Raw genomic sequence first — 16,918 nt, forward strand, 5'->3', positions numbered from 1 at the left:
TTCTGCTAAACACCTTATCGCTGTGCTCAATCAGTCTTCCTTGAAGGGCAGTATTCATAACCTGCACTTTCACATCACTGCTTCTCCTTACTCGTGAAAATGCGACATACAATTGTCCATGACCAAACACAGGCTCTGGTAAATAAATACCCACACGGTCAAGAGTTTGAGCCCTCAACTGGTAAATTTAGCCTTTTCTACCCCTCCCACGGGGAGAAGGGGGGATGATGGAAGTTAACTGACTTCACTATTATAATTTTTTTGTCAAATAATGTCAGTATACAAAATTTCAGGTCAATTGGATGAGCCCTTTCTGAGAAAATAGTTTTTTCCACACACACACACACTAACACACACCGCTAGGCTTATATATATTAGATTATCATACTCTGATCAAAGCATGATGTTAGATAATTTGTCTGCTTCTCATTCCCAGTATATCTAGGAACATACAGGATTCTTTCTTTTACATAAAAGTAAGTCTCACAACATGTTTAAAAGAAGAGAATAAGCATAATCCTGTTTTATATTATTCAAAGTTATTATGAACATGTTCTATAAACCTTATTAACAAGGAAATAGTTCCTAGGTGGCTGTCTTAGTATATCAAATGTTACATTCATGAAAACAAAAACTGTCTTTAAACAGATTGACAGACATTCTTCTGTGCATTGGTAAATCACATTTGTGCCCCACAATCATAACTTTGAGGCTGCTTTATCAAAGGGCAAAGGACTTACTGCTGGTGAATAGGTGTTTCCCGCTGGCAATAGGGCTTTTTTTTTCTTTACCCTATATTTTTACATCATGGAGCCTAGTTCTAAAGTGTCACTACATTAACAAGAAAGACCATTGAAAACCATATTAAAGTATGTATTGCAGTGTATCTCATACATTATATCTACCACTCTATTTTTATAAATAAAAGGCTTTTTTTTTATCAAAAAGAGTTAATTTATTTTTTATTTTGCAATTGAAGTGGACCTGGAAGCTGAAACTGACCGTCCAATACCATGCATGGATCAGTAGCGCATACATAGGTAAGATTTACTTATCACTCTGAATAGTTTTCGCCATTGAAACTGAGAATTGCTTAGCTGCCATAGCATTATTGTTAAGTCATGGTGATAAGCCACTTTTTATCACAAGATAAACAAATTACACTGATCGGCGCTATAACAGGTGTATTGAAACGCCTTCAACCTACATTTGTGAATGTTTTAAGTAGATGCTTTATATAATATAATTTGTATTTATGTTTATTGGTCCTTTAACACTAAGGCAATTTATTGGTAAGGACTACTAGACCATTCCATTGTTTTCAATATATTCATAAAACACTTTACCTGACTAAATCTACCACGCTCAACCAGACTTTCACACAGCCTTCAAATCTTTAGATGCTCTTTGAAAACCCATCTCTTTTTTAGAGGTAACCTTGTCCCTGATAACACTTTTTACATTAATGCATCCTCACAACTGTCCCAGTCTCGACTCTGAACCACATTTGCTCCTCTTGTTTCAGCTGTGCCCTCTGCCACTTAGAATGTAAGCTCTCTAATGAGCAGGGTCCTTCATACTCTTTGTTTTCATGTCTGTATTTATTTTTTCTACCTTGTATGTCTCTGTACTGTTTTCCCTACTGTACAGCACTGTGGAGCACTGTGGCGCCTTACAAATCTACGATAATAATAATGATAATAACTAAAACACTTTCAATAAATCTTAAATGAGGAGTTTGTCTTACATAAAGTGTCAGACTAGAGCGCGAAAGGCCATGGGCCAATGTAGGGCTTCTAGAACGAGTTTACAAATACTTGATTTTTTAACAAGCATGGTTAGCTCATTGAGGTGATATGAATAGTACTTAAACAATAGTCTGCCTTTCACAGAGCACAGTGTATGTAATATCACAGACATATATTTACACAATGATCTCCTCAGACATTGCATAGTGTATAAAATACAAAATTAATCAATGACACCATAGTTGATCTATAGAAGGGGTCGGCAACCCCTGGTATGAGTGCCAGACATGGCATGCGGACCACTTCTGTCTGGCATGCCGGAGCTTGCCGGCGATCCGCAGCTATCAAACTAAAGATGCTGAAAGATGGCCGAAACGTAGGTGCTGTGCAGGCACAGCAGCTCAGTTTCAGTCATCTTCGGCTGCCATTGTGGAACGAAAGGGCTGACTCCAGGTAAGTATGAGGGATAACATCAGCTGGGGGCACAACAATGAAGGATACCATGAACTGGTAATTTAGGCACAACTATGAGGAATAACATGAAATGGGGGCACAACTATGAGGGATAACTTGAATTAGGAGCACAACTATGAGGCATTTTTTGATTTGGGGGCTCAACTATGTCGCATAAAACTGGGGGGCACAGGTCTGTGGCATTATATTATCTGGGCATAATGCAAACTGGGGGCACTATTGTGTGGTTCAACATGAATGTTTATTTGTTGGTCCCATTACTATTAATATTATAATAGAATTAGTGTGATATAATAAGAAACAATTAGATATTATATAAATATATATATGCAGTGGGAATGGAACAGTAAAAGAAGTGGCATATTGCATACCACATCATACCAGAACACATTGACCACTATAATATATATATATATATATATATATATATTTTGCCGGTGCACTGATGGAAAAAGGTTGCCGACCCCTGTTCTTTAGTATTTATACTGTTTTACGTACATTATGCACTTTATGGGGAGATATGTATAAACTTTTGGTGACTTCATCTAACTTTGGGGAGTCTTCCTGTCTTGAACAATGTTTCCTGACTGGCTCAGAATTATTACACACACACAAATGCATATACTGCAGAAGAACATAGCTTGAAAACATCATGAACCAATGTTGTAATTTAATAAATATTCCCATATTCCTATGTACATATGTTAAAGTATGCATGTTGGCTTCAAATGAGTCTTCCTTTATCATGCGATACAAATCCAGCAGCACTGTTTTGGACTTTACTGCATGTAGCAGCTGCATTGTTATGTTGTTGTGATTCAAGTTTCCGGGCACTGGAAACCCCCCTAAGTGCTCCTGAATGCCTTACAAGAACTCGCCATTATGGCTGAAATGGACACAGTTTTTCCCTTGTAAAGAACCAAAGATACATGACCTTTGTTACAGAAATCTCACCTGGTAATAACATTACTGGAATTATGAATCAGTATGACTTACAACTGTCTGCATTGAGATACAGGATATCTCCCAGAGAGGAACCATGTAAAATTGATGCACTAATGCCAGAGGCTGCTCATCGACTGTCTGCTTCTAGCGCAAGCAAAGCACACAAAAGTATATCACTTATTATCGAGGCACAGCTCTAAATCAGTGATTCCCAACCAGTGTGTCAGGATAAATTTATGTGTCACTATAACAGGCTGGCTGTGTCACAAGAATTTCTGAGTAACAGGGAACACTCTCAAAATAAATTGGAGTTGTACAATAGGGATTACATATTTTAATTGATATCTTATAAATGAACTGTAATTTTTTTGGGATAGAAAATACTCTGCAATGTATTTATTATTCTGCTTGTAAAAAATTAATAAAGTGGCATCTGCGTTGGCAAGTTTGTCACAGCACCAATACATTTGGGAGCCACTGGTTTATATTCTGGTGAACCAGGTCCCAATACATAAACACACAGATCTATGTCATGGCTGTGGCAACTGGTTAAAGAGCATTTTACAAAATCCACAAATAAAAGAATATAAACACTTCCAAACCAGTCACAACTAACTTCCCAATTGTTACAAATATGGCACAATGTCAGACTATCTGTGCACTAATCTGTGTGCATTTTTCTAAAGACTCCTTATGGTACTTTGGCAGTCTATTAAGACCTCCGACCAGATTGTTGCAACTGTATAGCAAAAGTTACACTTCGATTCAACATGTCATATTTTTGCTTAATTCAACTGAGTTTATTGCATTGTAGTATACCGTTATTTTTGGGTTGCACACATTACACTGCTTGCATTGTATTTTTGTTTTTTCCATGTTTACCCAGAAAAAAAGTTAAGATGTTTAAAACACAAATAGTTACAACTTTTTAAAGTGCATATCTTGTTGTATATATTTATTGTAGTTTACCGTTATTTTTGGGTTGCACATTAGAGATGGTCACTGACCCCTGTGTTTTGGTTTTGGATTCGGTTTTGGATCTGGATTACCATCGTGTTTTGGTTTTGGTTTTGCAAAACCGCCCTTGCGTGTTTTGGTTTTGTTTGGTTTTGTTTTGCAATTTGTTAAAAAAAATTACATTTACTGGTGCTAAAATAACATAATTTAGGTATTATTTTGTAGCTACATTATTATTAACCTCAGTAACACTTCTTTTTCGCTTCAACACAGTCAATTTTTTTTGGGTTCTGGCTTTTGGCTTTTTGGACTGAATTCGAAACACTGTGTATTTTGACATCGCCTTGCCCAGATGACGTACTGGGAACACTAACATCAGGACTAGTGATAGAACCTGGTTGCTCATTGTGATCATATGTGGACTGCTTTGAATCCATTCTGAGCGCAAAGCACTTGTAGTGGTAAAAAATATTTGATAAGATACTGCTGACAAATATGACTTTTGACAGCCAGAAATATTTTTGCACAATTATGAGGGACCCCCCAAAAGCACTGGGGAGTGCTAAAAATTAGTTGGTAGATACTGCTGACAGATAGTAATTTTAACAGCCAGAAATATTTATGCACAATTATGGGGGACACCCAAAAGCACTGGGGAGTGCTAAAAATTAGTTGGTAGATACTGCTGACAGATAGTAATTTTGACAGCCAGAAATATTCATGCACAATTATGGGGGACACCCCAAAAGCACTGGGGAGTGCCAAATATTCCAAAAATAAAATAAACCTCTATCCTCCTCTCTTCTCTAGCGATTTTTGTTAGAGAAATTGGAATAAGAATATTGTATTCTCCCTGCTCTAATCAGCCTGTGACTACACCCTGCTCTCTCCCTCTGTCAAATGGCGATGGATTGCTGTGGAGGCGTGTATTTATAATCTTGAAGTATCGCGAGAACCGAGCCACGAGATCTGATGACGTCACGATGACGTTCGGCCTCGATTTGGATTCGGAGCGGGCGGGAGAGTACCGAGCTACTCAGCTCTGTACTCGGATAACCAAAGTTCGGGTGAGTTCGGTTCGCGGGGAACCGGACCCGCCCATCTCTATTGCACAAATTACACTGCTTGCATTGTATTTCATGTTTTTCCATGTTTACCTAGAAAAAAAGTTAATATGTTTTAGAAGGTTGTAACTATTTGTGTTTTAAAGTGCATATCTTTTAATTTCCAGATGATTTCCTTTATTCGATCAAAACAGCACAGCATGTATAAAATGTGCATTACTAACAGTCTGCCGGCTTTCAGGTTTTCCGCAAAATAATTATTGATTTAACCCTATCCCCATAGAATGTTTGAACTTGCAGTGGCAGCTAGTCTGATCAATTACATTCATAATGATGTTGTATTTCAAACTAAGGGGCATATTCAATTAGCTTTCCGGTCCGCGGTAACGCGCATTACCGTGGAAAGTGCGTGTTATTGCCGGTATTACGGTACCGCAATAACGCAGATTTTCGTTCGCAACCCTATGAGCTGCGAACGAAAATCCACGTTATTACGGTAACGTGGATTAAGTTTTGCGACTGTTCCGGCACGATCCCGCGGACCAGAAAGCTAATTGAATATGCCCCTAAGTATTCTTCCCCTTTAAAAATAAGATATCAAAAATGTATATCATTTTAGTTTTTGTTGACATTTCTGCACACAGTATATAATACAGGTTTATGTTGCAATCCTTTGAGCACAGGAAGGAATGTATCAGGCATGAAAATATGTGCAAAATATAATTATTCTATCCAAACTGTCCTTGAGTGGTGACAGAGAAGATATCATTGCACACATAACTGTAAGTAATAGATATATATCGGCAAGATAATGTGTAAGATATTGGCTATTCTAGTGGTTTCCAGTGAAATTATGAACCGAATTTCAGGACGTTCATAGTAAGACAATATTCAGTGACTGAGTATAAAGATGCCTTGCCACATTTACAAATATTTTTTCAAAGTTCCCATAATTTGACAGACTGTGTATTTACTTGATAACTAGTTGGTACTTTTGTACTACTAACTGTACCAGATCTAATTTGTTTCCTGAGTTATCCACTTACAACAGTAATTCCCTTCCTTTCAAGAAGTAGGGCCAGTGTACAGAGACATATTGCTTTTCCAAATAATCAAGTTGACAAATATATTTTAAAAAAAATCAACCTTTTGTGCTATAGTGTAACTGTCAGGCAGTGTTAAAAATTATAAATGAAATAGTACAGCTTGAGTGAGTGCCTAATTGCAATAAATAGCTATTGCCGCACATATCATTTTTGAGAAAAATCAAGTATAAAACTATGCCCCTATCCCTCTGTTGTCAAAAAACCTAAAACCTTATATTCCACTGAGATGGAATTATCCTTGAAATTAGCTGTGACACTGATCATGTGATCACTCACAGCCAATGTACCGAAAACTGGTTTAGTGATGCAACATAAAGTCTCATGACCACAGTGAGCATGTTGTTGCTAGTACATGGGGTATTCACACTTATTCACTCCTGAATATTTATAACTGCTTAACACATGATTAATTCCATACTGGAATGTTAAAAGGTAATTCATATATCTGTACTGTAGTGTGCAGGTGACAGATATGCTTTAAATTAGAGCCGTAAACATTTACATCTACATATGTTGTAAACAAATATTTCATGTACAGTTATCAGTCACTTTTCTCAGGTTATGGAAGAACTCTACTAAGTATTTGTTAATATAAATAGTCAGTTAAGAATTGGGTGACAAAAAATGCAGTTTCAATAAATGAGATTTAAAATAGAGATGAGAAAAATCTCTGTTGTTCAGTTCATGGGAAGTTGCTAGAATTTTGGTGAGTGCATTTATTAATTGTTTCACAAGTTATTAAAAAATAAATTTTGAGAGTAAAAATTCCCTTTGTATTGTCCATTTCTTTATGTTGTCGTTATTGCTTTAACCTTTTTTTGTATTTTTTTTCTCTAAAAAATAATTTAAGACTTTACGTTTTTATCAGATCCGTTTATTAAAATTTTTCCTGTCATCATTATCAAGATTTATTTATATAGCGCCAGCAGGTTCCGTTGCGCTTTACAATTGGGAACAATAGTAATAAAACAATACTGGGTAATACAGACAGACAGAGAAGTAAGAGGGCCCTGCACACTATCTTACAACCTATAGGATGAGGGAATGTCCTACAATTTTGTTTGTAAGTTCATTTGAACTGGCCAGTGTCCATAAAATCCTGAACCTTGCAGCACTGTTTATCTTTATTTTTAAGTAGATGTGGCTTACTAGGAGAGCTACAACAACAATAAATCTACCACTAATCAACGTATGGTGTTTATTATTCATCACACTAGTATCAAGCTACTTTTTTGGATTTATTTCTAAAGCACATTAGATGGTGTTGCCCATAGAAATTTAAACAACTATTTGACATAAATATAGCAACAACTGTGTGGATTGGATGATCCATACACATGGGCAGGGCAATAGATGTCACCATAGCTTAAATGATTGCACTCTCACGTGTGTCTGTTCCCATTAACATGCTGCCCCAAAGATGGAGGGACAGATTCGGCTGTAGTGGAGTGGGGGTAATATACTACTTTATAACAGAGCTGCAGTGCAATGTTAGGATTACAATGAACTATTTTTTATTTTTTTTCATTTTTTATTATTATTTTTATTAATACTGAAGCCAAAGAATACTTCACCAGCAATTAACAATGAACTATTTTACCTTCATATTGGAACATGTTGGTTTTTCTGATCCTTTAAAAATTAGTAAAATTACACTTAAAATGGCTGCTACGGACAACATCAACTTTCCCTTTCACACCAGTTTTCATAAATGCTCCTCATTATTATAGATAAATCCCTGAATATAATAAGTTAGCAATCTGCTGCATCCAGAAAATGCACAACATATTACAAAGGCAACAATCTAAATATAATATCCTTGTATACAGAATAGATAAAAACAGCATCTGACTTTGAAACCACTTTCATTTCAATATGAGCGGAAATGATCGTACCTTCCCTCCTGTTGAGCTTAGCATATATTGGAGCGTAAATGCCAGACATCATTGATGAACTTCTAAAGTATTGCGGCTGAAGTCCAGCGACCAAAGGATCATCACATTTCTCTGTCAAATTCAAAAGAAAAAGATGAAATATCATTAGCGTTCAGTGTACATAAATTAATATTTACCATCTAATACAACACAAAAAAGTTTCATGTTACATACAATATTAATACCTACATTATATAATAATATACAATAATATAAAAGCTACATTAGCTTAGCTGGAGAGTTGTTTTATTTCTGCATCTAATTTATCTGCAAATTTTCAATGCTGGTTATGAAGACGAAAGAGTGCTGCTTTGAAATAGACTGTGGTACATAAAATTAAAGACACATTTCATTTGTGTGTTTAAGGGAAGGGAAAAACACCCTGACCATGGGGCTAAGCAAAGTGAAAATACTGGTGGTGATAGTAACATTACAGTAATAAGACTGATATGTGTTTCAACCAGTGACACTCATTAACATAAAGATGCAAAAACTCATAGTGTGGCTTGTATTGCTACTTTTACATTTCAGAAAATATGCAAACACACTATTTGGCATATAATATATGTATATATATATATATATATATATATATATATATATATACAAGTTAACCCGTGCATGATACTCATGCATTCTAGAAAATGTTTGTTCCCCAGGGGGATGTTAGGGCGGGGCGATTTAGGCCCCGCATCCTTTTCGACTTCTGAGGCTGCCGGGGGCTGCACAGTATGTGCAGGTCCGCTCGGTAGTGACAGGCAGGGACAGTGTGCTGCCCGGCCGCTCTGATTGTGTTTAAAACACAATCAGAGCAGCCGGGCAGCACACTGTCACTGCCAAACTGACCTGCACATACTGTGCAGCCGTCGGCAGCAAACCCCTGCTAGGGGGGGGGGGGGGGGGCGATTGCCCCGATCACACCCCCCTGGATCCGCCACTGTACACATGTGTGTTCATGAGGTAAAATTACCTCACGAAAATGAGTTTGACCCCTCAACTCGTCAATAATGTCAGTATACCAAATTTCAGCCCGTTTTGAGGGTTTTTTCCCCACACACACTAAGAATTTAGTAGGTCAGTTAACCTGTGCATGATACTCATGCATTCTAGTCAAATCAAGCTACTTAAGCTGTTAAAAACTCCCCACTGTCACCCCCGGCAACCACCAACCACTCCCCACTGTCACCCCCGTCAACCACCAACCACTCCTAACTGTCACTTCTCCTTCAAGAAATATATATATATATTTTTTAAATCTTTATAAACACTTTTAACAATTAACAAATTAAATTAACAAATTAAAAACATCTTAGTATACCAAATTTCAGCCCTTTCTGAATTTTTTTTCCACACACACTAAGAATTTAGTAGGTCAGTGTATAACTCCGCCCAGCAGGTTGCGCTGCAGCTTGGTTTTATATTTTCCACACACACACACAGACAGACTAACACACGCCACTAGACATTTATATTATAGATATATATATATCTATTATATAAATGCCTAGTGGCGTGTGTGAAAAAAAAAAGACAAGCTGCAGCGCCACCTGCTGGGCAGAGTTATACACTGACCTATATATTTCTTGAAGGAGAAATGACAGTTGGGAGTGGTTGGTGGTTGCCGGGGGTGACAGTGGGGAGTTTTTAACACCTTAAGTAGCTTGATGAAGGATGTGGCGATGAAGATGAAGGATGAGGTGATGGAGAAAAATGATGAGGAGGTGACATGTGGACAAAACCACGTTAAAAAAGGGCGCTTACGTTGGGAAGTAACGCTCTTCCCCTGAGGAGGCCTGGGCTAGGCCCAAATGCATGACAAGAAACTTTTTAACACCTTAAGTAGCTTGATTTGACTAGAATGCATGAGTATCATGCACGGTTAACTTGTATATATATATGTATATATAGATATATATATATATATAAATAATTTATTATATATATATATATATTTTTTTTAAAAATTTCCCCCAATATATATCTATAACATAAATGCCTAGTGGCGTGTGTTAGTCTGTCTGTGTGTGTGTGTGTGTGGAAAAAATAAAACCAAGCTGCAGAGCCACCTGCTGGGCGGAGTTATACACTGACCTACTAAATTCTTAGTGTGTGTGGAAAATAAAATTCAGAAAAAGCTGAAATTTGGTACACTAAGATGTTTTTAATTTGTTAATTTAATTTGTTAATTGTTAAAAGTGTTTATAAAGATTTAAAAAATATATATATATTTCTTGAAGGAGAAGTGACAGTTGGGAGTGGTTGGTGGTTGCCGGGGTTGACAGTGGGGAGTGGTTGGTGGTTGCCGGGGGTGACAGTGGGGAGTGGTTGGTGGTTGCCGGGGGTGACAAAGTGAGAGGAGTGTGATACTCAGGACCGCTGAGAGAGATCCCTGTGTCTGGATAGACATCTGGATAGATGTGGCGATGAAAATGAAGGATGAGGTGATGGAGAAGAATGATGAGGTGGTGACATGTGGACAAAACCGCGTTAAAAAAGGGCGCTTACGTCGGGAAGTAACGCTCTTCCCCTGAGGAGGCCTGGGCTATGGCCCAAATGCATGACAAGAACCTTTTTAACACCTTAAGTAGCTTGATTTGACTAGAATGCATGAGTATCATGCACGGGTTAACTTGTATATATATATATATATATATATATATATATAGAGAGAGAGAGAGAGAGAGAGAGAGAGAGAGAGAGAGAGAGAGATTTTTTCCCCCCAATAAATATATATATATATATATATATATATATATATATATATATGTCTCATCTCTTGGCAGTAAGGAAGCAAGGAGACACTTTCATATGAACTGCTCAAGAGGACAGTGATTATCTATCCCAAGCAATAGTGAAGGGTGGAAGTAGTGCAGATGCCTGAATAATTACTTGTGGTCTCCGTGTTAATATAAATGCTCTGTACAGGTTTGTGAATTTAAAAAAGGGGCATAACTAGTAAAGTAACAGCAATCATAACTGACATGCTATATTTTGCTGTTTGAACTTTTTGTCCAATATCAGCACCACTTTTCTCGGATGGGACGGTAGTGTCTGGATTTAGCTGTTTTAAATGGTCAGGGGATGAAATACTGCATCACATGAGGAAAAATTACTGGCAATTTCAGCCTGAACATTACCCCAGTGGGTCTTCGTGGACTGGACCGGAGACACATTATGCTGGAGTCATTAAGGAACGCATACTGAGTGCATCGTGCATTTGTTTGAAACTGCTCATAAATCAGTTCTAGATACTCCCAAGTCAACAATAACTGGATCTAAAGACATGTGTGGTGTTGACTACGGTGTTGGTTTACACTGCTGTACTATCCAGATACTGCAGGATACGTACAATACCTACGTGGAAAATAAAATCTCAAAAGAACGCACACGAAAAAATATTAATCAATTAATGTTACCTGTCAATAATATAGTCATTTATGATTATACATGGAATTTTTTTAAAATTGATCTTTTATATTTTATTCACTTTAAAAAACTTTTATTAGGCTTTCCTTAATGTCTACTGTATATCAATCACATTTTTACACTTGTTCCTAATTGCAAACCAATGTTCTCGCAGACATACTCAGCTGTCAGCACTAATGTTCGGAAATTAAGCTAGCCCCCTAGTTGGGGCAAGATATAAGGTAAAAACCAGCGTACTTCTGAGCGCGTCGGAGTTTGAATTGGACGTGTCTACACAGAAACGCTCTTACTTGAATCTGTCCATTCCCCACCCCATTCACTCCCTTAACTCATAAGCTGTAGTAGTTGCCTTTGCGCCCGGCGGTGACTTGGATGTGGCTGGACTATATTGTGCACCGTGCGGTTTTGAGCAAGCAAAGTGTATTTTGTACTGACGATACGCACGCATTCGCGTGTTTTCGAGTTGGATGTATTTTTAAATTTATGCAACTCAACATGAATATGTAAGTACGCTCTTTAAGTATCAGAAACGTTATGTGTATGTTTTCAGCGCAAAATACATTAAACTCTATATGAGGACCTCTGTTGCAGATGCAGTTGTGTAATAAATATAATGCCATGGTAATAACCCTCCACCTCACTATCACCCTCTAATACCACCACACACATACAATTTAATCTGATAGGGAAGAACCACTGCATGCCATAAGAGTTCTCATTATAAATGGCAAAACACTGACTGTTCTCTTCCATATGTCACCCACTGTTGCCAAAATCTTAAAAATAATGTCACAATATTTATATGTGTATGTAGTGCACAGGATATTTTCTACAGTTACATTATTCATTTTTCTAACATTAATTACAATATATTTTTGGTGCTGAGGAGACTGTAGTCAAGGCAGAAAAAAAATTACATGGCGCAATGACAAACCAATTTCTCTTTTTATGTTATGTCATGGCTCTATTTTTACATAAGTTAAGGGGCACAATGGTGTAGATTACGAGAGGTCGAATGTAAATGGATTGGGACATTCCAGGGAGAATGTGACTTTGTCAGGGTATTTTAACAAATTTCTAGGGACTAAGACACATATTTGGAGGTGATTCTAATTTAGCACGAGTCCAGTGAGCTTTACTATGCTGCACAAAATAGCCAATTTACACCAACTCAGAGGTAGATATAATTATTGCATTGACTCATTTAGGCCACAAGTAACATTGCATAGCAGAATTATTATTATTATTATTATTATTATTATTATTATTATTATTATTATTATCTTTTATTTATAAAACACAAACACATTACGTAGCACTGTACATTGAGGGGATCATGATATAAACTAATCTTACTATCTAAGAGGTGTAGGGTACACTTGACACAAAATATAGAGGTGTTACAAATGCAGCACATTTATTTGAGCACATAAAAAATGGCAATAGTTTGGGCTACCTTTTATGCTTCTTTATGTGCATTTCTGCTATGGAACGAAATTCTGCATAATGTCATGTAATACGCATGTACATGTAAACATCGAAAAACAGAATGGAGGCACACTTTTAAGACATTTATGCTTTTAATGCTGGTCCATATATGACCTTAACTGTTTCTAAATCTTTCATCTCTTTTCCTTACATACAGTGAAATAATCTTATCATTAATCTTATTTTTAGTTCATTTCAGTGAAATCATTAGTGATTGGCAACTGTTTTCAGTTATCATGGCCAGTAAACTAAATCACAGCAAGTTCTGTTGCTCTTAATAATGAGCAGCCTGTTTTTGGAACTCTTTGGATTTGAGATCAATCTGCTATAATAAATGTTACAATATGGAAACAAAACAAAAAAAACATTCTGTATCTAAACACTTTTATTTGAGAATAAACTCAGTAATTGGTTGCAATTTGCCACAACTTGTTTGCAAAATGCTTCTCAAATTTTAAAGTGACATGTCCCGAGGGTGCTGTGATGCAAGAAGTAAGAAGGGAATTCTGTGTCTTACAGCAATTTAATGTATTATGCCAGTTAATGTATGTTAGGCCGGCACTAAGCTGTCACTTCTGAATAACATGATAAGAAGAGAAAGAATAGAAGCACATTTGACAGTCCTTTGAGGGCATCCACTCAACAAACACTGATAGAATGCTTTAAGGTGTAGAATATAGAGTGTGCTTTCACACCGCATTACGTGAGGTCACTGCTCTTTTGACACTGCTTAGCCTTATTTACTTTCTTTTGTCTCTCTGAGGCTTATGCTTGCAGTTCTCAACTTTAGTTTATAACATGTACTGTATGTCAAAGCTATAATCTTCCTATACCGTTCCCACACAGGGACAAGAGATCACTTTTGTGTGAGGTGCACCAATGTTAATTTACTAGAGGTAGCACCCCCTGCATGGAAGAAAATACAGGTAGAATAAATGAATAGCGTAGGAATCAGGGGTTGAAAAAAAATCACAAATAATAAGCTAATATAGTTTAGAAGTGCGGGGATCTATCATAAATCAGTAATGAGAGCTATAATCTTGGCTATTGAGAAATGTGGAAGCATCATGAAACTGTTTTTTTAAAAATAAGAGTAAAGCACTTGTTAGGTAATGGTATTTTTTTTTCAAGGTTGTTGAAAGATAATGTTATCTACTTTTACATTCATAACCTTCAACTGATAATAAAATCCTGTTGTTAATCTTTAAGCTGCCTACAGGTGGAAATAAACACATTCTAAAGCTGCTTTAACATTTCTAATTGTAAATAATGCAGCCAAAATATGAGCGTTTACTGTACCCATACATCCCTTATCTACAACAGCAGACTGAGCTGGGCTGCTCTGTACAGCAGTTTTCCCAAGGCCCCTCCCTTTCTCTCACAACACTGGTTGACATCTAAAGATGGGGGTGTGAGCTGGAGGACCAATCACGAGCTGCCATTTAAATATGAGCTTTATTGATTTTCTGATTTTGATTTACAGAAACGGTAGAACCTCTGGAAACATGGCTGCATGTAGAGGAAGGTGACACCTTACGAACATATTTTCCTCATTGGTAATACAACTTTAAGGCCTCTCAAGCAATATTGTACTTTAAGAATTCTACCTGTGTATAGCATTGAACACGGAAAAGACATATGAAAATAAGTACAATTTATTATATATCCCTACAGTGTCATTATTTAAACAGGCTAAAAAATGACAGTGTTTTTGCAAGTAATTTTCAAATTTACACTGTGATCCACACCTCAGATTACAAACTACATCTGTCCTGGAGTTGCAAATGCTTTTCCTGGGGTGTTTATGCATAAACATAAATGAAGTATTTCTGGAAACTGATATACAAAGCAAATCAGGAAGAGATTTCATGCTTCATTTATTGCTATTGCTAGTGTTTACCAACTTTGAAGTTTATCAGATGGCATTAACCTCAATGTCACTTGGCGAGGAGAAACATAGAACATACTGTAGAGAATGAAAAAACATTTTAAATATTATGCACTGTCATGAAAATATTTTCCAGCTAGTTAGGCAAGAATCACCTATTAAAAACAATTGATCTATTTTTTTGTCATGTGTACGCAATCAAACCACTTGTGTGGCATCTGTTTTGCTATACAAAAATAGCTATTTTTATCATCTGTCCACCTCTATGCACCTAAGTTTACCGCCAACTGAGCTCTTGGCATATAATACGCTTTTTTACTTCTGGGCAAGTGCACAAAGCACTGATTCAGAAATGAGATCATTGTAAGCATGCTCAGATGTAACAAAGCGTATGTTGTGCCAAGAACGCAAATTGCGTTCAACTTAACATGAACCCCTTAATCGATAGGTCTTATTCTCTTGAGTAAATCCAAACATATACTTTAATATGTTATATCTACAAATGATCATACACACACATGTACGTATGGTGGAGGGATTCTGTCATGCTACATGTATTCATATAAGTAAACAGAAGTCAATATATTAAGAAAGAAATCAAAATAACTCTGTCGGATTATCTCTCCACCTATGCTAAACTGTAGTTTGTACATTTTCAGTTGTTATAATGGAGTCAAGTTTAATCATGGAATTTGTAATAGCCATTAGGTGCTGTACAAATTTAGTGGTAATGGTAAAATATCATTGTTCAACATAAGAGTCAGGAACAGTAGGTAACTGCTATTTTCTTTTTTGCTGCTGCAGTGCTGTTGTCAGCCATGATGTGATCAATTGCAGCTCAGTCTGACACCTGTCCTGATTGGCTACTACAGCTTTAAATACCTGTAAGGTTCACTGAGCCTTTGCCGGTTATAGCATTCACACACTTGCTTCTCTGTGCTCCTGTTCCTGAGAACATTCTGTCTGATACTCGGTTTTGACCTCTGCCTGTACCTGACTACCCCTGATCGCTGCCTGTATAGACCTTTTGCTTGTGACCCCGACTATGTGTATTGCTGCCTGGACCGACTCTTTGCCTGTTATTTGACCTTGCCTTTTGTCTGTGAGACCACCACCCAGTCGCAGGATTATGGTGCCACTATCTGCTCCATCGGACGCACTTGTATCAGCGATGTTTCACCTTCCAGATCGACAGCTCAAATCTTGCTCCGGCACCTTCCCTTTCACGATGTTGTTCCCCAGGTGCAGCTTGGTACTACATCCTATTGCAACTCAGTATATTCTGGTCCAGGTGCATTCTGCATCCCTGTTGCCATAGAGACCTGTGCTCAGCATCCCACTGTCAAGTCCTTTGTGGTGTCCCCTTACATTAGTTAATTTATCACTACTCGAGATTAAGTCCTGGGAACAACTGAGTACTGGCAAATGTATCTGGTCCCATGGGAAAGGGGGTTGCTAAAGGTGAAGCTCTCGTCAACAACAGGTTCTGATAAGTTAACTCGTAGGGTGATTTGTGACAATAAGGGAAATTTTAGTGGTTAAGGTAAAAGGTTATGATCAAAAATCTGATCTCCAATCGTATCATGTTTGAAAAACTTTAAGCTAATAGTGTAAGATAACATGACAGGTCCATACGAGAGGAATATTGTTTTTCTCCCTCTGAGAAAACAGGTACCTCTGGGAAAAACGTAGTCATACTTTAGCCAACCATTAGTCATGTTATGGGGCAGCGTTCAATGGAATATTAGAGAAAAGGTCTGTAATGATTTAGGTGAAAATGCAAATGTATATTTGAGAAGAAAATATATGTTGGTAAATGTGCTCCTTCTGTGATAAGAAAGACACAGTGGATGGGGCTAGGAAGTAATTATATTGCAGAAGGAACACC

The 16,918-nt window shown here is 37.1% G+C and overlaps 1 protein-coding gene across 2 annotated transcripts in view; it reads right to left on the bottom strand.

Annotated features, from left to right (window-relative positions):
• Positions 1–16,918, bottom strand: part of CNTNAP2 (contactin associated protein 2) — a 1,405,747-nt gene that overhangs the window by 1,040,270 nt on the left and 348,559 nt on the right. For both annotated transcript variants that reach the window (XM_075212518.1, XM_075212517.1), the window contains exon 2: positions 8,190–8,300. In XM_075212518.1, the coding sequence (XP_075068619.1) occupies positions 8,190–8,300 (111 nt within the window). The remainder of the gene's footprint in view (positions 1–8,189; positions 8,301–16,918) is intronic.

The sequence above is a fragment of the Mixophyes fleayi genome, chromosome 5 (genome assembly GCF_038048845.1).
Source record: "Mixophyes fleayi isolate aMixFle1 chromosome 5, aMixFle1.hap1, whole genome shotgun sequence".
Classification (NCBI taxonomy): Eukaryota; Metazoa; Chordata; class Amphibia; order Anura; family Limnodynastidae; genus Mixophyes; species Mixophyes fleayi.